Source organism: Primulina tabacum, chromosome 5 (assembly GCF_025594145.1).
Source record: "Primulina tabacum isolate GXHZ01 chromosome 5, ASM2559414v2, whole genome shotgun sequence".
Classification (NCBI taxonomy): domain Eukaryota; kingdom Viridiplantae; phylum Streptophyta; class Magnoliopsida; order Lamiales; family Gesneriaceae; genus Primulina; species Primulina tabacum.
Window position 1 is genome coordinate 14,762,030 of NC_134554.1, and position 22,400 is coordinate 14,784,429.

Here is a 22,400-nt window from a genome sequence, read left to right on the forward strand (position 1 = left end):
TTAATTCCAGACGTACCCTTCAAGTTAAACCCCAAAATGACTATTTCAAATGTCTCTTCTGCCTGTTACGGGTTCAAATTTTTCATCATCTTGCAAGAATCGATCATCCCACCACCGCATGAACTCCACCAAGATTTACCCTTTGTATCAAATTTGATGGAATCATAATTGTTCAAACACCACTTGGATCCGTGAGCTAAAAAACATAAGATTGAAAAAAACAAAAAGATCACTCGATCCCGTTCTAGCGTTCCATCGAATTTGAAAGTAGAATACTGAAAACAACACATATGAAGCTTAATTATTCGAGAGGATGAACAAGAATTACGCTACTCATCTGAAACTGGACTAATAATAAATAATTAATAACAAGGAATAAGAAAATTCCTGCACAGATAAGCGCTTGGCCTAATTTTATTGTATAAAATCAAATAACTATCCAAGAGAAGCACTCATATTGGAGCAGCACAGGTCGTCCTGAAGTGTCCGGTTTGATTGCAGCGACTACAATGTACGACCCTCTTCACACGGCCACGATCTTCCGCTCTGACTCGTTTCTTCCTTGGACGGCCAGGTGGACGCAAGGATTTAGGTGGATTGATAATAATGTCCATTGGGTTATTATACACAATAATATCAGTAGCTTTGTTGGAATTAGAATCTCCTTCGGAAAACTCCTTCCAAAGCGTTTTATCAGGGATGGGATGTATAGTTTGGGAGTACGTTTTCCGATAAGTGGCAACCGTGAAACTACTCTCAGTAAATCGATGGACGTTCTGTCTGCATGAAAGTAAGGCTGCAACGGCATGCGCACATGGTAAACCATAGAGTTGCCATCCCCGGCAAAGACAGCAACGGCTCCGAATATCAACAATATTCGTTCCCTCGTGAGATATTACCTCGAACTCTGCTTCATTTGCTCGGAGAACCTGATAAGTTCGAGCACGTTCAAGGGCCTCTGCAACTCGTCTCTCAGCTGTAGGAACAAGAATGGAAGTCCACTGCATACTAGCCTCTCGACGTTCATTGAACCAAGTCATGAGCTGCCTTCGAATACATTCCATCATCTGAATTATCGGAAGACCCGAGGCTTCTAAAATCCAAGTGTTCAGCGATTCCACTATATTAGCAGTCAGATGTCCAAATCTTGTTCCCTCAAAATAAGCGGTAGCCCATAGACGAGGGGGAATTCGCCTTATCCAGTAGGCAGCATCTTGAGATATCTCTTCAATCTCTAGTATTTTGGTGTCAAATTCATTAACAGTTAAAACATGAGCGGCTTCCCATAAAAGGTTAACGAGCATAGTATTGTTAAATTCTTTGCGGAAGCTTTCACTTAAATGGCGCATGCAAAAGCCATGGAAAGCAGTGGGAAAATTTGCTTCCACTCCATCTACGATGCCCTTCTGCCTATCTGATAATATCGTAAGCCTTGGCATGTTTTCCGTATTAACCTCGAGCAAGCTATGAAGTTCAGATAGAAACCACATCCAGTTATCATCATTTTCCTCATCAACAACACCAAAGGCCAGAGGAAAAAGGCCACCGTCCCCGTCAAAACCAGTAGCAAGAAGCAAAGTACCAAGGTATTTGCTCTTCAAGAATGTTCTGTCCAGCCCAAGAAGAGGTCGACAAGCATTCAGGAAACCATAGATGGATGCTTGGAATGAGATAAAGAGGCGCTGAAAGCAATTGTCAGCCGGATTTGTATAAACAGATGCAATACTTCCTGGGTTCGTCCGTTTCACTTGCTCACAGTACTGCGGAAGGAGACGATAGCCTTCTTCAAAGGATCCACGCATGGCAGTCATAATCCTCTCCTTTCCACGCCAAGCTTGCTTGTACGATAAAGTAATACCATGAACTCTGTGAATCTCTTCCAAGATCTCTTTCGGCTTGCAATTGGGATTTTCTCGAAGGCGTTGCTCCACAGAATTGGCAACCCACTGGACTGAAGCTTGCTGATGCCCCAGATGGCTGATTCCTCCACACGTATGGCTATCATTAATGGTCCTAATTGTGAAAGTCGGTACACCAGGGAGTTTCGCAGCATGAATGCGCCAAGGGCAGCCCTCACTGGCACATTTAGCAGTGAATCGAGTTTTATCCGATTTAATGGTCTGCACTTCAAAGTGCAGAGCTATAGCTGTGTCCCTCAATGCCCTGCGACAGGCTTTAACATCGGGGAATTCTTGCCCCACCACAAGTTCATGGTTAGGACTTAGAGCGAGAGTTCGTTGCTGAAGGACAGAAGCGGGAGTAACTACTAAAGCATTCTGGTGAACAGTCATTTCATGCAAGGATCCAATACTAATGTCCTCATGCTGGAGTACAGCTAAATCCATATTCTCGTCAAGTTCTTGGTTATCAGATACAGCCAAATTGTGCTCGGGGATAACAAGTTCGATGTTCTCTCCATGTAAATGCACCTCTTGAACTTCGTGTTCGGGTTTCTCTTCCATTGCTAGCCCGTCCACCTGCTCATATTCGTGCTCATCAACACCCTCGGACAAGTGGCTCTGCCCCAAACCAGCCTCATGCTCAGGAGTCTGTCCCATCTCCAAGCCACGCATTCGTGCAATATCCGTGTCATGATTAGGGCCTAGCACAACCTGCGGGTTCTGACCGAGGTTTCCATTATGATTCTGTCCAAGCCGCAATTCCCGGTTCGTCATTTTCTATCGTCCAGGGATGATACCTTCCTTCACAATGCCACATAATTGACATCTCAGAGTTAATTTAGCCAGAACTTAATGAAAAGAAAAATCTTTAGAACGCAAAGACACTTTTGTCTGCTAATCTAGCATGAAAATATCCACTCATTCTCAAAAATACACGAAATCAACAGATTCTTAAAAAAATTTACTTACCGGATTGGCTAAACAGTATAGAATCATATTTGTTCCACAAACATAAAATAATTTCCAAAAGAAGCAGCAGCGGAACAAGCTTATATATCATTCTAATACAGTAAAACGTCAATTAGCAAAGAAAAGCATATGCCCCCCAGTATTACACCCAGAAACACGTATAGACAAGTGAGAAAAGGATCAAAACCCACATAAAAGAACAAATCGAAACAGTATCCGAATTAAAAATACCCAAAAAAAAACAATTTTTTCTCAAGTTTTCAACCTTGAACCCATAATAAACAAAACCCAGATTCAAGAACACTAGAAACTACAATAATCTTGGGAAAAAAACACTACCGATCAACCCCCAGTAATCTAACTCAAAACCCAGTAAGAATCAAGAAAGGTTATGCTTAAAAAAGATTGATTAAATAATTAGAGGGATACCTGACAAGTAACAAGATTTTGAAATTGGCGGGTAAAAAAGGTATAGGAAAGAAGGAGAAAATTGGGAAAAAAGAGAGAACAAGGGCAGAAGAGGGGCGGGGCGTAGGAAGGAGGGTTGAGATGGGAATTCCAGGCGCTCCCGAAGCTTTGAGAGATGGGTATTTAGGTCAAAACTTGTAGGGGATATGTCATTCTTCTTTTTCCCCTTTTTTTGTACTTACCATAATACCCCTTTTCTATTTTCCTTTTTCTTTTCTATTTTCTCTATTCTTTTCTTTTATTTTCTCTCTATTTTTGTGAAGAATGTCAAATTGTAGTTCCGACATTTCAAAATAATAATGAAATGATATTTCAATATTATATGTATCATTTAATATCAAGTTGGACCATAACATTAATTTCATTTCGTTTTTTTCTAGTGATCGGAGATGACAACGTACGGATATCTTAAAATGACGACAAAAGAGTCGAAATACCTAAAATTGAATACTCCGAACGAAAATATCACACGTGACAAATCATAATTCAATATTTCAAATTGATAATCGAAATATTTCACGTCAAAAACTCTTTTTTTTAACCAAAATCATGATAGATTTGGAAATAAATATACATTATCGTACAATTTTCTCATGTACTTTGCTGCATTGCTCTCTTTTCAGTCGGGACATTAAAATTAGATGACTACATTCTTTTTCGATTTTCCGATAAGTTGGACTTGTTGCTGTTAGGCTTTAGCCATGAGTAATACTTAAAATAATATATATATATATATATATACACACACACACAAATGAATATATTTAATTATAATTTAAATTTGTTATACCATTTGAGATCATATTCAAATAAGGATACAATCCTATTATCAAATAAAATTATTTATCAGTGCATTCATTATATTAATTGAATAAAACTGTTATTAATAAAAAAATATTATTTATCTATAAAATTTAAAAAAATAAATAAATATTTTTCAAAAAATAAATAAAAAATTTATAATTAAATAATAATATTGATGTATGGATAGTCAATATACAAAGATTTTACGATGACATTCTTCACTTAAATTTTAAAATGTAATATTGCCTAAAAAAAGTTATAGTTATAAATTGTGAGACATATCTTTTACGCGATCCGACTCGTGAGAAATATAATTTTATGTGAAATTATTATTTTTCACTCAAGATATGAATCAGGTCGACTAGTACTATGAATGTAGACATGTGAGATCGTCTCACAAGAGACTTATTCACATTAATTTAAGTATTTTTTCTACCTTGAGTAATTTTTTGTAAATATGTTGACAAACATTTTATTTAAACTATTGATTTCTAACAATTTTTAAGGATTGTAACACATTATTATTTGTATTTTTTCTTTGAAAAGATATTAGAATGAATTTTAAGATAATTTTTTTTTCAAATATATATATTTTTTATTTATAATATATATTTATTTAATTTAATGAACCATAAAAAAATTGTAAACACTTGAATAATTCGTAGTTATTATGTATGTCATTATAAATTTAAGTTTTTCAAATAAATTTATCTCTAGTGAAATAGTAAATATTTGAAATCTTATAAATTATTACTTTAATTAAATATATAAATATATTCTTATTTAATACTATTTCAAAATCAATATATGAAAAATAATGAGGAATATTACTATTTTTTAAAAATAAACTAATTAATAACATTGAAAATTGGAACATCATTAAATATAACACTAATTTACATATATTTTTTAGCATGAATTTTTTTGTCAATCAAATCTTTATCTTAATTCATTTTTAATTTTTTACATCAACTAATTTGCTAATCATACTTTATAAAATTATAAAATAATCACTCTTGTTTAAAATTGACAGCTTGACAAAATAATAAATTATTATCGAACCCGGCGCTTTAACTAATTTTTTTTTTTTAATAGAAGTTTTGTCTCATTCAAAGACATTATCGTAAGATGAAAAACAATAATAAAATCGAATGAATCTTCAAAATAAATTATGAAAAAGTAATTGCTTTTGATGGAAAGTGGGGAAGGGTGGCTGCCTTTCGGTAATATAGTATATTGACAACTCCGAGTAGATCTTTTTTTTTTTTTTTTTTTTTTTTAACTCCGAGTAGATCATTCATCACCAAATGAATACAAATTTACATTTTCTTGTCTAAAATCATGTCTAGATAATTTATGTACTTACACGATCTAATTATCGGGAGATGAAATATTTTTAAAAAATCAGAGAGGAAGAAAAATAAATTATGAACATTAAGAAAAAACGGGGGAGAAGTCGAAGATATCTTAAGATTATTAATAAATAAAAAAATGTCTGTGAAAGTAAAATGGAAAGAAAAAAATTGGTAACAAAACCGTGTTTCTTAGATGTTCAAGTATTATAAATTAATAAAAATAGTCAGTTTTAGAATAAATAGCATCAGAAATATATAATTCATGGGATGTAATATGTCGAATATGTTTTGAGATTCACCTATGTATGTATGTATGTATGTATATGTCATAATCATCTGTCAATGTCTGTTTTCTGTTTCAACTTGCCTTTAGTTTTCAATATAATAATCATATTTCAACCAATCCCACCTCTGAAAACTGCGTGCACAACTCACATGTACATGTAACTATTTGCAAATCTTTATCGGTTCTTGACTTTTTCCGTTTCTTGGTTTGAACCCAGTCCATTTTGTTTCTATACAGATCAGCTTGGTTACCCAAGTCCTCCTTGTGGAAACTGTCTTCAGCTTATCGGGTTTGATTCTGCCTGTCTTCTTGTCATTTCTTCTGGCTTTTAGTTGTTTATATAGATTTCTAAGCTGATTTCTTGGATTAATAATACCAACGAAACGTAGTGATTTAATTCTTAAATGGGTTATGTTTAGGCTTCTGTTTGCACTTGATTCTATGCTATTTGGGGCAGACTTTTGCAGAGGTTATGGTCATGGGTTATGGAATTTTTTCTGTTTTTAGACAATATGATAATGAAATTTGATGTTTTTATGATCTGAAAAAGAGCTTTGAAATCTTAAAACTCGAGTATGTATGCCCGTGTTTTTGTTTATATAAAGGACTTAAATTTTTACTTTTTATTGATCAAGTCTCTTTGGCAATTTATCTGATTTACTATTTCCAGTGGTCTCTGTTTTTGAGCTTGGTTCAAGATACATGGGGGAAATATTTTTCCCCATTCATACTCCATACAAAGAAATATTTATATGTACGACCCATGCATCTCACTATATTTAGTGTTTATCTGGTGTATTATGAAACTATACTAGGATTGTTTATCTGGAGTATCAGATTGAGTAAACTGATTATTTCTTAGCATGATGATATTTGTTTATGCGTAGTTGAATACCTTCCTCTTACGCCAGACGAACAATTGTGAAGTATATTGCCATGATCACATGACAATTTCATGAAAAATAATGGAATGATCAAAAGTTTGGAGAATTCTTAGGCTTAAAAGTTTAGTGCCTTGAGTTTGGTCTGTCTTCTTAAGCTTTTGAGCTTGACATACGTAAACACGATCCGTTCTCACGCTTTGTAAATTAATCTTCAAATGGGACTTCCTTGTGGACTTAAGTCTTCTCATTGCTCGCTGAGAGCCGAAACACCAGCCATTGACCTGTGTCCATGATGTGGAAATATTTTGGCACCAAGTTTGGCCAATTGAATGAGATTTATCGCGAGTGGGCCGTTGTAGTCATTGACTTCTGAAGTGATGGGAAATTTTACGTGTATCACATTGGTTTTGCAAATAACTGATGAGTGTACTTGATTGAGCTTAAGTTTGATCAGTTATGATTGTTTTACTTTTTCAGATGATGCATAAAGATTGCTTTTAAAGTTGATTTATATATTTCTGTAAGCGTATGCTGCCTTAAACCTTAATTTTTGTCTCACATCATTATGTTTTTCAATCTTTCCAGTTGTGGGATTTGAAGCTGTTAATCATCAGCGGCATTTTGAGCAAATTGGATCCATTTTTTTATTGGAGATATGGTCAGAATGGAGACGAGGCAGACTCAAAAGGTTGAAAATGAGCAGAAAGCTTCCCTCAGTATCGCCTCTTCCTTAGTTTCAGCAGTGCATGAATGGCTGCTGATTTTTATGCTTTTTATTGATGCCGTTTTCTCCTACTTGGTCACGACTTTCGCTCGTTACGTCCGACTCCAAATCCCGTGTTTGCTATGCTCAAGACTCGATCATATACTGGGAAAGGAGAGGCCTGGCTTTGTTTGGGACTTGTTGTGTAACGAGCACAAGTTAAAGGTCTCTTCTTTAGTTTTTTGTAAACTTCATAATAACCTCGTAGATGTTCACGGGACGTGTGAAAATTGCTTCTTTTCATCTGCTGAAACCAAGAACGTGCCAAATGCCGAAACATATAGATTGCTGCTTGGGAAATTAGGGAATGATCCTCAACATTGGCTCGATGATGAATATAAACTTGGTTCTTGTAATACAAGGATGTGTTGTTGTAATGAACTATGGGCCTCAAGAAATCTTGTGCCGAAGTTTTTCGGTACCAAATCAACTGATTCTGAGAAATCTGAACGATCAAAACTATACTTATCGAGGAACGAGGATGCTGGTCTTTTGTCACACGTAGAATATGCAAAAGTCAAGGTTACATCTGACACTGAATCAGAAACTCAAATTTCAGACGATGAAACTCGTGGTAATCATATTCGTGAAATTGATATGCCAGAACAGGATTCGGCAGCTGTTGATGGCCTACCAGAACCACAAATTACTACAGTTACTGTCTGTCCAGCTTTGGAGAAAACAGTGGAGCCAGATGGGGCTTTCAGTTCGGGTTGTAATGCCAAATCCAAGGTTCCTCTTGGGCATGGATTAGAGGAACTTAATTGGCATGACAAAAATGATGTTAACACACCTTCCGATCTAATTTCTTTTACTGAGGCACCTCCCTGGCCCACTGTTATTGGGGCTCATTTTGAAGAACCCAAAGAAACTAGTAAGTCTTACTGCATATTTTTTTTCCATTATGTATCATACTTTTAGTGAATCCCTATACCATTTCACCCTAGTTGCTATAAAATGGTGTAATTGGGGCAACAATAACCTCTGTTGCTCTGTGTTGGGCAGCTTTTGAAAGATGATGCTTGAGATTTGGAAAATCTGATTTATATGTTGCCATTAATTTTATTGGTATAGTGGGGACACATTTCATCCTCTAGGTAGTCAAAAGATCTGTCCGATGATCTCTGACCTAATCTATGTTTTATTCCTTCAGATCATTCAAGAACCTCTGTCTTGGAGCAAGACGCTATGGCTGAACATGGAGAAACTTCTAAGATGGGAAACAACTCAATGGACAGAGCAGATTTAATGAAAGAAAAATCAGTAGAACGTGGAGAAATTTCAGTGATTAGAAGTGATCCCGTTACAGCAAATGAAACTCAAATAGATCCAAAACATAGTACAACCGATTCAAGTTTGCAAATTGCGGATTCTTTAGAACTTGTTGATGCTTATAGATTAGCCATTGGGGCTAGGGGGAGGCAGCTGTCTGGGAAACTCTTGGAACAACAAATGTCTATGAAAGAATCTAAGAGAGCCAGTGAAGATTTGAAGCTCTTGTTTTCACAAATATCTCCAGCCAGAGGGATTGAATTATCCTTAAATGATAGCCCTAGGATGGTGCACATAAATAATGAAGATTATATATCTATGGATGATTTTAGTCCTTCCTTAGGGGTGCAACTATTTCAAAGAAGGATCTCGCTTGAGAGAAATGAATCGAGCTTATCGCTAGATGGGAGCACAGTGAGCGAAATCGAAGGTGAAAGTTTGGTAGATCGGTTGAAACGTCAGGTTGCACATGACAAGAAAATAATGGGTTGTTTGTATAAAGAGTTGGAAGAAGAGAGAAACGCCTCCTCGATTGCTGCCAATCAAACCATGGCCATGATTACAAGGTTGCAAGAAGAGAAGTCGTCGATCCATATGGAGGCTTCTCAGTATTTAAGACTGATGGAAGAACAAGCTGAGTATGATGGTGAGGCCTTCCAACAAGTAAACGACCTTCTCGTGGAGAAGGAGAAACGTATTCAATGTCTTGAGGAGGAGCTTGAACAGTTCAAAAATGGCTCATCAAATAACTTTTTCGGGCAAAGTTCTATACCAGATGTCCCGGATCAAGAAACTGAAAAATATTCTATTCTAAAATCTTTGGAGAAACTTGAGGAAAAACTATTTGTCTTGTCAAAAGATGAAGTTCAGCTCAATGACACGAGGTGTACTCAAGAACCGGTCGGAATAGGAAGAAAGAACAATCTCTTAGAAAACACGTTCATGAATAGAGATTCTGAGTTGGGTTCTATTCGGTATGAGCTTTCTGTTATCAGGAAAAGATTGGAAGAGCTTGATGTATAGACATTGTGGTATCGAGTGTTGAATCAACTCAGAGGACAAGGGCTCAGAATATAACGAGAAACTAAGACTTCATACATGGGAAACTCTATCTAGTTTACATGTGCATTGATTTTACACTTCTGATTCTGAAGCATTATCATTTCAGTGTAGCATTCAAACGATTGGTCTTGTGCCAGTTCTTGGTGTGATTTGGAATCCAGTTTTTTTCCAAAAAATAAAATAAAAAATATTTGTTGATGATGGAAGAAACACAAGTCCAATATCCAACCATTGAAGAATTCTTTAATTCTGTTCACCTATAATCATAAATTACCATAAATTTGAGGTAAATGCATAGTTGAAAATATGTGGTCCATTTAAGTGTGAATTATAGTGTTGAATATAGAGGTAGAGAGGTAAGAAAAATAATAATATGACTGGCTATTTGTTAGTCAAATTGCTAATAACAAAAATATAGAAGCATAGAACGAAAATAATCTCGTAAAGACAAAATACTAAACGAAAATGGTCATATTATTGAAAGTATGAATTCATATATAAAAAAATAACAAGAAATCAGTAAAGCAAACCGAGGCTAGTACGAAACACAGTTGTATAGATGAAATAACACATAATGATATTGATGGTGTAATGTATGATATCTTTATGCTTATTCTGTTCTTGTTAAATCGATCAATTGTCATTAGCCTTTTGTCGGTGGATTTTGTGTTGTCACTGTTATTTCAAATGATTTAATCTATGCATGATGCATTTTCCTTTATTTCCTGTCTTAAATTTCTGAGAAAATATAGTTTTATATTTTGTTTAAAAGAACGTACTTACGAGGACAACAAGATTCATCTTCATTTGTCGTCCCACAACCAATGAACTGATATAAATAAATCTTTATAGAAAATATGTTTGAATTCGATATCAAGTGATAACAAAAAATATATATAGCGTCATTATGTTGATGGTTTCTGTTGTCTTCATTTCACACAAAACTGTTTGAAATTAAACAAGCTTATTTTGATTGATTAAAAAAGTTCGTTAAAAATTCAAATTCAGGAAGTTAAGTTTTATAAATTCGACTTATTTATTTTCTCCATTTACTAGAAAATAATGAAAATGTACTGATTGTTTCAAACTTCCACTGCTTGTAGTTTACTGGCACTCAATTCCACGGGCCCACCATGTCCGAAATAAAGAAATCTTCTCGTTTAAAGAAATATGGTGAGATATGTCTTCAGAGACTCCGTGTTTATTGACTTATTCTTTAAATACTTTGATTTTTTTTTTGTGTCAAAAGAATATATATACACTTCGATTTTTTTTTTTGGTCATGAGACATCATCTGACTCATACAGAGAAAAAAATTTATCGCTATCGATAACACTTTTAAAGAAAAATATCGATTTATTATATATATATATATATATATTCTTTAGATACTTTGAATTTTTTTTTTTGGTCAAGAGACATCTGACTCGTACAAAAAAAAAAGTTTACCGCTATTGATAACACTTTTAAAGAAAAATATATTCTTTAGATACTTCGATTTTTTTTTTTTTTTTTTTGTCAAGAGACATCTGACTCGTACAGAGAAAAAAGTTTACCGCTATCGATAACACTTTTAAAAAAAATATCGATTTATTATATATATATTTTTTAGATACTTCGATTGTTTTTTTTTTGTCAAGAGACATCTGACTTGTACAGTGAAAAAGTTTACCGCTATCGATAACACTTTTGAAGAAAAATATCGATTTAGTATCTATATATATAAATGCTATATATACATATAAAAAATATACATGTATTATTAATTTATGTGCATGTTATCAATATTCAAATACTTAAAATAACAAAGTAAAACAATATTTAAAATAAAAAATGTAGAAATCGCTTTATAAATATATATACTGTTAAACATCTGTTAATTAATATTTGATAAATTAATAACTTCTTTAAAATAATATTTTTTTATCGCAGTTTTCTAAAATAATAGTTTTGATAAATTAATAAGATAATGATTTTTCATATAATGTATCCGTCAATATCATAAATTAATAATTATCTAAAAATAAAATTTTATAAGAAAATTTTGTAAAATATGATTATATTTTGTTTGTTTTCCTTGAAATTTAATCTAGTAATTTGATTTCTATTGTTGCTTATTTGTATGATAAATTTTATTTGATTAGTCAATATATTGAAAATTATTTACTTATTAAGAACAATGAATATCACTTACTTATTTTTATAAATATATATGTAGGATAAATTTTATTTTTTTTATATCAAATCAAGGAATATGATACAAACATTAGCGAAACACAATAATTTTTTATATAATAAAATTTATGTTCGCCATTTTAAAATAATAATTTATTAATTTATCTATTAATTAATATATCTCTAGATTAATAAAAATTTATGACTTCAGTATTATTAATTTCTAGAAGTTTTACTCTCATGTTTGATTTTTCAAAATGATTATATGAAGAATAGTGAAATATATTTTAAGAGTATGTGTCTTGTGAGACGGTCTCACGAATCTTTATCTGTGAGACGTGTCAACCCTACCGATATTCATAATAAAAAGTAGAGTAAGTATCTTGTGAGACAGTCTCACGAATCTTTATTTGTGAGACGGGTCAACCCTACCGATATTTACAATAAAAAATAATACTCTTAGCATAAAAAATAATATTTTTTTCATGGATGACCCAAATAAAATATCTGTATCACATAATACGACCCGTGAGACCGTCTCACACAAGTTTTTGCCTAAAAATTAATTTTCTTAACATAAAAGTAATATTTTTCATGGATTACCAAAATAAAAGATTTGTCTCACAAAATACGACCCATAAGATCTTTTCACACAAGTTTTTGCCATATTTTAATTAGAGTTGAGAGAAGATATAAAATGTAAGATGATATGGATTTAAAGAGTTGGACTAGATTTAAATTGTTTGAAAGTGGATATATTTTTAGTTAAGATAATGTGAAGTCAAGGATAAATAGTTATTTTATCACTGATCAAATTACAAATATATACATTGAGTGTAGGGAAAAATAATACATAAATGTATGAGATTTATATGTGTGAGGAATATTTATTTTAAAATATTTAGTTATGATAATTTATTTTATAAATTCATGCTGACATTATTTGATTAAAAAAATGTAAAAAAACGAAGGTGGTACTCGATAAAAAAGGAGTAAGATGAGAATTGAATGAACATTCGCATTTTTTATACTTATAATATAATATAATTGGTATGACAATGTCTATTCCAATTATAATTCTTATGTTCATGGGATCAATCATTCATCCACTCCACATCTTCTATATTTATAAAATGTTTTCCCTATTTAACTTAACTTATATAAATCTATATCTTAATAATAATAATTTTAAGAATAACTTACCTAATATAAAACTATATCTTAATAATAATAATTTTAATAATAATAACAATATTTTATTATAATTATAAAAATTAAAATATCAAAATAATAATCATGAAAATAATAATAATATCAAATAAATCACTGTCATTTATATATAAAAAAATTGTTGATAAATAAAAACTTAATGAGCATAAAATAACAATATATAATAAAATTAAATAATTGTTAAATAATAATTATTATAATATTAAATTAAAGGATAATTATTTATAAAAAAACTATTACTTATAAAAATAAAATTAATATCGACGATGATAACGATAATTTCATAATAATTAATAGAGTATCAATATTTATAATTTTATTATTTTTTAATAATAATATTAATAATTTTTTTGAATATATAAAATTTAATTTTACAAAATATTTTATAATTAAAAATATTTCATTTTGTTTTAATATTTTTTGATATCAGTCATTTGATACCGTATTCACAATAAAAATTACTATTTTTTCATGGATGACCCAAATAAGATATCCGTCTTACAAAATACGACATGTGAGACAGTCTTACACAAATTTTTACCAAGAAATATATATAATTAAAAAATGCACACCCTAAGAATTTTAATTATACAAACATAAAGAAATATTTTCTATTCAATCCTTGTGAAATTAAATATTATATATTTAACCTTAGAGAATGGCAAAAAAAAAAATAATTATGACAGATAAAAAACAAAAACAAAATAAATGAAAGACATTAAAAATGAGAAACAGTCCAACGTTTTCGAGATTAGAGACTAACCAAAGGACTGGAAAATAAGCAAAAAAGGAAGGTTAAAAAAAAAACAAAGCCAAGAAATGAAAATTCCTCTGGTTGGCGAGGGAAAAAACGAGTTGGGCTCGCATTATTTGTAGGTGGTGTGCTGTTTTTGGGGGGAATTTGTTACGTTGTTCGGAAAGATTTAATTTTTTGGGTAAGTTAATTGGTTGTACTTTTGATTTCTCTATCGTTTAATGTGTTTGCTTTTGCTGTTTGTTTGTTTCGATCTTTGTGTTTCTCTTGAGTTTTCATGATTATCTTGTTACGAGGAAATTATTTGATAATCTTGTTAATTTATGGATTTTTCTTTGTTTGTTTGTAGCCTCTTTTTTTTTTCCGTGTGGTAATGGGGTCGACAGATGAGGGAATTTTTTGGTGTTTGCCATTTTCTGTACGATTATCTTTACTATGGATTCATTGTTTATTTCATTGATAGGATTTGATAATCTTGAACCGACATCAATAATCTTTGGCTTAGGAGACAAATTTGCTACTCTTCTCATTCAATTGATGGATTTGAAAGTCAGGCCTTTACTATTATTTTATTTTTGAGTTTCAAATGAAATTTTAGCTTTTAAATTACATTTATGTACTCCTAGAGTAGGACGTGTTCAGTTTCTTTTTCCCGAAAAGTCTTCTGCTAATGCCATGGGAAGAAGCCCAACAAGTCTTCTGCTATGTCATGGGAAGAAGCCCGACTTTTGTTCTTGTTAGAAAAATAAAGACGGTTAGTTATTTTTACTGATGGTCCTAAATGTATTTATTGGAAAACTTGTTCTTTCCTTTTTAGCGATTTCATTTCCTTTAGGTTCTTGTTATTCCCTTTTGAAATATCTGCAGAGAAGATTCACTATTCTTCTAAATATTTTTCATTGAATTCTAAGTTAAGACTCTGTAATCTTTGATCATCAACGCAACTATAGTTTATCTAGCTTTGTGATTTTTTCGGTGTTGTTTCATATTTAATATATATGTTGCAACGTTGGTACACACCTAAATAACCACAGGTAAATATTGTCGAGTCATGGTTTACACTATATTTTTCAGTAAACGTGCTTAAGTCGCACAAATTCCACAACCTTCCAAGGTTTCAAGATTATTTTCCATGACCTTGAGTTTATTTTATGTCCTTGAAGTACCAAAAAACTTGTATCATAATTTGAAACATTATTACGTGTATCTGAATATGGATATCACTTTGATGTTTTGTTTTATTATCTAGCAGACAAATGGGGAGAGATGTTGCAGGATTACATGTTGGCAATAAGCCCAATGCTATCAATGTGAAACCTAATGGTACCGTTCTTGTTTCACCCAAAGCCGTACCAGAAAGTGTTGAAACTAAGGATAGTGAGCCAAAGGGTCATGCTACAAAAGATGACCTTCCAGAGAAAGTTGTGAAGGCCGGGACTCAGAAATTGAGTGATAAAAAATCAAGCTCGCCAGTAAAGCCTGTGTCAGGTTCAGTCATTAATGGGACAAATAATGCAAATTCTTTTGAGCCTACGACCCCTGGCGTGGAGGGTGAAGCCAGTGATTCGGGTCCAAAATGTTCGCCGATGTCTGGTGATTTGCTGTCTCCCAGGACTGGAAATTCACAGGTAAGTGCATTATATGTGCCTTGTACTTGTAATCTCTTCCCGATTCTTCAGACGTTGAACTGCTTATGAATTATATATGCTAGTCACCAGGTATATGCATTGAATGTCCACATATTCAATATTTGTGCAAAAGGTTTTATGTGATTGAATAAATATTTGTAAAATGCAATTTAAATTTTGGGGTTTTGATCTCATATAAGTATTTTGCTTGGTATGCTCTACGCTTCATGAGAGACAGATGTCTCATGTTGCGAGCTTTAGAACTTAAAATAAGCCTAAGATAGATAAAGATATTGGTTGCTTGGGAATTTGCATTTGGTTCTGATGTTGAACATTTTTGTTCCAGCTCAACTGTCCGTTTACTCCAAGGCATCCTCTTGACAAAAAATACCTCGATGACGATGATAATTGCTCCTTGGCGTCCTCGTATCCTAATATTTGATTTTTTCCTCGTTCTTCTCTTTGCTCTCGAATATCTCTCTTTTGCTGTATTCTTGCAAAGTAAAATATCCTTGATTTTTGTAGCACTGCAACATCCCGAACTAGTAAATTCCAAGTTACAGTGGCTGTGGGCCCATCATTCGTATGTGCGGACCGTTTAGAGAGGCGCAAGGAGGTATTTCTGATTGAGTGCTGCAGAATTAATAATTTCGTTCGGTCATTTATTCTCATTTATGTTTTCTGTCCATTTAGCAAAAGAAATCTTATATTTTTCTTCACTCTTTATAGTTTTACTCTAAGTTGGAGGAAAAGCATAAAGCTTTGGAACAAGAGAGAGTTGAATATGAAGCTAGAACCAGGGTATGGCTTTATGATTTAGTTCTGTTATCTTTGTTCTTTATCATTATTTAATAGGCTTTTCTTTTTAGCCGCAACCTGCAGATCCCTTCTATCTTCAAACTTTATTCATCATTCTGTATCTTGATCTGTAAGTAGGATGAAGAACAAGAGGCTATAAAGCAGCTAAGGAAGAGCATGACATACAAGGCAAATCCAGTTCCTGGTTTTTATCGTGAAGGGCCTCCCCCGAAAGTTGAGCTTAAAAAGGTGCTAAGAAATCGATTTTCTTATGTGGTTTGGATGGAATGGCATGCATATATGTATGTGCGATATTTATGATTCGATTTTGATTTGTTTACTTCTTAATACTTAGGATTAGACCTTTTTCTCGCATGATTATTTGATCTTCATCAAAAGGATGAATTTCTGTTAGAAATTCTTACTTATGGTAGCAGAGCTAATTTAAGATAGCAGCGTCTTTTACGCAGATCACATCATAATTTCTAAGCACTTCTACTAATACTCTTTGTTATTACATCTATCAAAACCTCGTAACATCAGTCAAAACCTTATGGTAGGAGGGCAAGGAAAAAAGCGATGGCCTTGTCATATTTCCCATTTTCAATTAGTAAATAAAGTCCCAATTTCCTTATTGTTTTACCTACTCGTCACGAAATATTCTATTAATGCAGCTGCCTTTGACGCGTCCCAAGTCCCCAAATCTGACCCGTAGAAAGAGCAATGGTGATGAAGCCAAATCATCCCCGGCCAAAAAGGGACTTTGTGGACAAGCAACTCGTCACAGCGCAGGCCTTTACGGAGAAGGTAAAGGCTCTCCCTTTACCCCTAAAATCAAGGATCGGATCAATGCACGTAAATCAAATGGAACCAGCAAATTCAAGGACCACCCTCGGCAACTGAAAGAGGTAGCTGAAAACCCTCCACTCAAAGAGCTTGGAAGCGCAGAAACGGCCTATTGAATCGTAATTTCCTTCAGTAGGCTTAGCTTTTTCTTTTCTTACAATTGCCATAGTGACTTGTCAAAATTTATATCTAAATTGTGTTCTGTATATTTTAATGTAATTCATAATGTTTTCATGTATCGAGTACAATGGCTGCCTTTTGAACTGGACACTCTTATAATGCTACTTGTATTGTGTACGAGGGTTGCTTTTTGGAACGTTATCGCTTTGAATTATTTCCTCCTTCCTATCTTGTAGAGCTCCATATGTCTATGTGTCTTCCCCCCATGAGTAAACGGATCTACAAATTTGAGAGAGCCGGCAAAATATGTACCTATGATGCATCCATGGTCGACACGACACAAACTCGACATGAACAAGGTGTGGTAATATGTATTTTTTTCAAAAACTTGTGTCCATACCGCTATAATACTCGTGTTTTATGTATTTCTGGATGTATATTAATTCAACACTGAAGCATGTTGATATTCTATTGTACATATAAATTAAATTTAGCCAAATATGTCACACGGATGGGATGTTTATATTATGTTGTATTTTTTGTCAAGAAATTGGATCCCTTTTTTAAGGGTACATGCGTGATAGTGCGTGCCGTTCCATTGAATTTGATGAAATTAGAGTTTAACATGATATAACCTTAAAATATTAATTATAGCTAAGACAATTTATTTCCCTGTTTTCTGGAACTCGACTACTTTTTAATCCATATAGAAATAGTCAGACTTCTTAAAGCTAGAATTATTGGCCTTCCACTACATTGCAACTACTAATCAATGTGTATTTTTGTAAAGTTGTTTTTTTGTAAGGCAAAGATTATGCAAAACCAAATTCTTAGCTTGACCCACCAAATTTATAACATATGTATGTGACTTTCAAATTCAAATATGCCTCAATCATCAGGTAGCAACTTTTTCATGTCACAAGAAAAACAAAAAATTTGTGGACAAAGGACAATGTTTTCTAATTGTGATTTGGAAAAACTAGCTTTTCATCCACACTTTGATGTGTAAACCATAATCTATCACATAGATATTTTGGTCGATCTATTTACGTGTGAGGCACACATGTGGGAAAAATATTGTCATCATATAATTTAATTACTAAAAATGGTGAATTATTCATGTTGGAAATAAATATTATAATTACAATAATCTAAAAAACTTCACCTAAAAAAGAAAAGAATATGAATACTTGGTCAATTTTTTTTATTAATATTCTTATTTATTAGTAATAAATCAAGTCTTCAATTATCATGCTATAATTAAAATTAATTTAAATTAAATATAAAAAAAATCCAATATCCAATATTTTCTAGCTACAATAACATTGGACGGATGATCAAAAATAAATTGCTTTCATATCAATGTAAGAAGAAAATTAACAAGATAGTAGATAATTTAACTTCATGTTATAAGTCCAAATATTTCATATGTGCCCTTTATTAGTTAGTTAGGAACATTATAGTTAGATATATATTAGTCTGATTATTAGTTGTCATTTTTTCTCCATTTAAATTGTTCATTTTTTCTTTTTCTCTTTTTGTTATTTTTCTTAATGTATGGTGCGTGGATGGATAAACAATTTTTTTTTAAAAGTTTGTTTCAATCCATATTGTTATATATGTGTTATGTTTATTATCATTTGTTAATAACACGGGTTTTATAAATTGAATTTTAACTGTATTTATGTCCCTTGGCTTATAAAACTCACTCTATAAATAGTCCTCTGCAGGCATTCATTACACACTTTTTGCATCCTCATTTTGCTACATTCATTTCTTTCCGAAACTTGAGAGTTCCAACATACCGCTGTTCGCTGCCATCCAGAACCTGTTGTGCAGCACTTTCTAGATTGACTCGTTGTATCTTAGAGACGATTGCCGCCAACGTAAAGCATTGATTTACGGGCAATTTCGTCTTGCGGACAAAAGATACATCATTGCTTCGATTTACTGTTATTCTTTGCTGCACATTATTTCTGTCTACGAGATTCATAGTAACAACAGTAGTTTGGACCTTTAGAGCCCCGGATCAGAGCTTTTGATCTCCCTCGTCCGATGAGGTGTCAAAGCAAATATGACACGTGATGCAGAAGCATGTTCAGAGATTCGGAACTCAGCCTATATGCCATTCATGATTCATTTCCATGTGCACCTCTCAAGCTTTCACTCTCGAATTCTGATCATATGTTAGGCATTTCTAGCCATTTCCAAAGACCGCACGAGTTGCAAAATGCTTCTGGGGTAGTAAGAAACTCAAGGACCGAATGACAAAGCAATCATCTCCAAAGTACTGACGACGAAAGTATTATCCAAGAGCTTTAGAAATCGTTTAGGGATAAAACATAATCTTTATAAAACATATTTAAAAGATATGAGCATACCAGATCGAAAGAACATGTAACTGAAAAGCTAGTAATTTTATTATGTTTGATGTCTAGGAGCAGTGAGTAGACATCCAGTATCACAAAGACAATTTAGAGGTAGGTAAATATTGATTGAGATATACAGTTGAGTGTGCATTCTTATGTGTTAGGATAATTACTTGTCATATGATGCATGTTAATATTGTCATAGATGCGACATTGTATATCATGTTGATCGTGTTATCCATTGAGATAACCCTTGATCTAGAAAGGGCCGCACACTTAGCTCTCTCTCTTGAACAATCGGGTATTGGAAGCCACCCACTTACTCAACGGATCAACGTGCTTTGGTGACTCACGACTTTTGTAAATATAAATTAATCTAACATACGAATATATATGTTTATTACATAAGTGTGTGTAAGAAAAAAAATTTAAATTATTTTACACAAAAAGTTTAAGTTTTGAAATCTGCACAAAGGGGTGGACGTCGTGTCGAGTATTGTCGGGTTCGAGCAGTCATTTTGACTACCCTTACATGGCTCGAATTTTTTTCTTTTTCAACTTATATATGATGCATGTAAACATAATCGTTAATGTTACATGCAATGATCCAATATATTTTGGAATAAAATTATCATTTAAAGATGATTATAATGTCATTAAAGAAAATTCGAGCAATTTATCAGCAACCAGTTTGGAAAGACCAAAAGTTGGTTTCGAGCCTTAAAATGGATTAGACCGTCTGAAGGTGAGTTCGGACCTTCCGTACCCACTTGGCCAGCAAGAAAGAAATACGTTCAATGAGCATCGACACGTAGCAGTTTGGACTTTCTGAACCTTGGATCAGAACTAATGTTCTCACTCGCGACCTTCCAACCCACTTGGTGAGCAACACATAAACATGTCAGATGAGCATCGACACGTAACAGTTTTGGCCTTCCAAACCCCTAGATCAGAGGTTTTGATCTCACTCGTCCGATGAGGTGTCAAAGCTAGCATGACTCGTGGTGCAAAAGCCGAATCAGAGCTTCCGAACTCAGCCTATAAATAGGCCATTCAGATTCATTTCCTAGTATACCTCTCAAGATCTCTCTCTCTCGAATTTTGATCATATTATAGTCATTCTATCCATTTACAAAGACTGTAAGAGTTGCGAAACTCTTCTGAGGTATTCGGTAACTCAAGGATTGAAGACGAAGTGATCATCTCCAAAGGGCTGACAACAGACGTAAGTATAATCCGAGAGCTTTAGAAATAGTTTGAGGATATAATATGAGCTTTATAACACATGTTTAAAAGATATGAGCAGACTAGCTAGAAAGAGCATGTAACTAGATATATAGTAATATTGTCATGTTTGATGTCTAGGAACAGTGAGTACACATTCAGTATCAATAGGAAAGTTTATATGTATGTAAATACTGACTGAGATATCGAGATAAATATGTATTCTTATGTATTGCATAATTATTTGTCATATGATACATGGTTATATTGTCATATATGTGACAATGCATATCATTTGATCATGCTATCAGTTGAAACAAGTCTTGATCTAGTAAGGACCACTCAATTATCTCTCTTGAAGAATTGAATATCGGGAACCACCCACTGACTCGACGGATCAGCGTGCTGCGATGAACCAAGACTTTACATGTCCAAGATCTTGACTGAAGCGTGGGAGCCAACCCTTCTGACTCGACGGACGAGCACACTACACACTCAAAGTATCCCGTGATTGAGCTTGAAATTTCAGTGTTGATCCCTAATCACAGTTCACTGTTCATGCATTTGCAAATATATATATATATATATATATATATATATGTGTGTCAGAGGATAGGGAAATACATAGGAGAGACCCAGAGTTTCACCCGTGGAAATACATATGAGAAATTTTTAATTTTGATTTTAATTTGATTTTAATTTTGATTTTGATCTCGAAATTATACTCATAGCACGTATATGTATTAAGTACCGCGTAAATGTACCCAACAAACCCCCCCCCTCGCCCTTGCACGCACCCATTTCTTCTCTCTTCCTCCTCGATCTAACACTAGCTCGGTGTTTCGCACCAAACCCATTCCTTCGATCATCTTTTTGGCCATCTTTACTATGAGGATTCGTGGCGCAAAGCAAAGCCCAGCTGCAGATTACTCCGCCATTTCTAGATCTACTTCTTCATGGTCTTCTTCTTCATCTTCCTCATCATCATCAGTTACGGCCGCCCATTCTTTAGCTTCGTCTCAGGATTCATCCAATTCCTCCCCATTTTCTCTAATCACTGCATCTTCCCGCTGTCCGGGCCTCGATCTGCTGGTTAAGGCCATTCACCAGATCACCGCCGGATCCGTCGTGGGTGTTCCATACATTCAGCGACGCGTCACTATCAGAAGGAGGAGGAGGAGAATGAGTAGCTTGGACGGGTTTATTCATACTGGGATTGTGGGAGAAAAGGGCCTACATAATGAGAAGAAAACGTGGACTATCACTAAGAAGACGAACAAGAAGAAGATCGGGCGGAGGACTGTATATCAAATGGGTATGCAATTTTCTTGATTTTTATCTATTTGTAATGTAATATTGGGAGGTGAAATTTTTGGATCCTTGTATTATGTGATCTAATAACTTAGATCAGTAATAGATGTTTGCTTTTTTCATGTTGTTTTGAATGGGTCGTTCGATTTCTTCTTGTATCGGATTTTATGTAAGATAAATG

The 22,400-nt window shown here is 33.5% G+C and overlaps 3 protein-coding genes across 8 annotated transcripts; 2 read left to right on the forward strand and 1 right to left on the reverse strand.

The window, feature by feature from the left end:
- Nucleotides 1-276: 276 nt before the first annotated feature.
- LOC142546927 (uncharacterized) lies at nt 277-3,475 on the reverse strand. Of its 2 annotated transcripts, none has more exons than XM_075654912.1 (2): nt 3,300-3,475; nt 277-2,698 (listed from the first exon to the last, which is right to left on the reverse strand). In XM_075654912.1, the coding sequence occupies exon 2, from the start codon at nt 2,673-2,675 to the stop codon at nt 453-455; it is 2,223 nt and encodes a 740-aa protein (XP_075511027.1). In that variant the 5' UTR covers nt 2,676-2,698; nt 3,300-3,475; the 3' UTR covers nt 277-452. The 2 variants fall into 2 exon arrangements, with proteins under 2 accessions (XP_075511027.1, XP_075511026.1); XM_075654911.1 differs by having other exon boundaries at nt 277-2,702.
- Nucleotides 3,476-5,879: 2,404 nt separating this feature from the next.
- LOC142546928 (myosin-binding protein 1-like) lies at nt 5,880-9,964 on the forward strand. 3 transcript variants are annotated; one of them, XM_075654913.1, is made up of 4 exons: nt 5,880-5,940; nt 6,021-6,072; nt 7,253-8,304; nt 8,584-9,963. In XM_075654913.1, the coding sequence occupies exons 3-4, from the start codon at nt 7,323-7,325 to the stop codon at nt 9,723-9,725; spliced, it is 2,124 nt and encodes a 707-aa protein (XP_075511028.1). In that variant the 5' UTR covers nt 5,880-5,940; nt 6,021-6,072; nt 7,253-7,322; the 3' UTR covers nt 9,726-9,963. The 3 variants fall into 3 exon arrangements, with proteins under 3 accessions (XP_075511028.1, XP_075511031.1, XP_075511030.1); XM_075654916.1 differs by having other exon boundaries at nt 5,889-6,072; nt 8,584-9,608; nt 9,639-9,964; XM_075654915.1 differs by lacking the exons at nt 5,880-5,940; nt 6,021-6,072 and adding an exon at nt 6,101-6,252.
- A 3,933-nt stretch (nt 9,965-13,897) lies between these two features.
- On the forward strand, nt 13,898-17,526 carry LOC142546929 (protein WVD2-like 2). 3 transcript variants are annotated; one of them, XM_075654918.1, is made up of 7 exons: nt 13,898-14,104; nt 15,173-15,551; nt 15,898-15,977; nt 16,077-16,167; nt 16,281-16,352; nt 16,488-16,598; nt 17,024-17,526. In XM_075654918.1, the coding sequence occupies exons 2-7, from the start codon at nt 15,180-15,182 to the stop codon at nt 17,309-17,311; spliced, it is 1,014 nt and encodes a 337-aa protein (XP_075511033.1). In that variant the 5' UTR covers nt 13,898-14,104; nt 15,173-15,179; the 3' UTR covers nt 17,312-17,526. The 3 variants fall into 3 exon arrangements, with proteins under 3 accessions (XP_075511033.1, XP_075511032.1, XP_075511034.1); XM_075654917.1 differs by having other exon boundaries at nt 13,899-14,104; nt 15,176-15,551; XM_075654919.1 differs by having other exon boundaries at nt 13,921-14,048; nt 15,176-15,551.
- The last annotated feature ends 4,874 nt before the right edge of the window (nt 17,527-22,400 follow it).

Bases quoted from the DNA above. Each gene is read 5' to 3' on its own strand.
- LOC142546927 (XM_075654912.1), bottom strand. From the start codon at position 2,675: ATGACGAACCGGGAATTGCGGCTTGGACAGAATCATAATGGAAACCTC.
- LOC142546928 (XM_075654913.1), top strand. From the start codon at position 7,323: ATGGTCAGAATGGAGACGAGGCAGACTCAAAAGGTTGAAAATGAGCAG. The intron at 8,305-8,583 runs GTAAGTCTTACT...TTATTCCTTCAG, and splicing joins TGAAGAACCCAAAGAAACTA to ATCATTCAAGAACCTCTGTC.
- LOC142546929 (XM_075654918.1), top strand. From the start codon at position 15,180: ATGGGGAGAGATGTTGCAGGATTACATGTTGGCAATAAGCCCAATGCT. The intron at 15,552-15,897 runs GTAAGTGCATTA...TTTTTGTTCCAG, and splicing joins CCAGGACTGGAAATTCACAG to CTCAACTGTCCGTTTACTCC. The intron at 16,168-16,280 runs GTATTTCTGATT...CACTCTTTATAG, and splicing joins GTTTAGAGAGGCGCAAGGAG to TTTTACTCTAAGTTGGAGGA.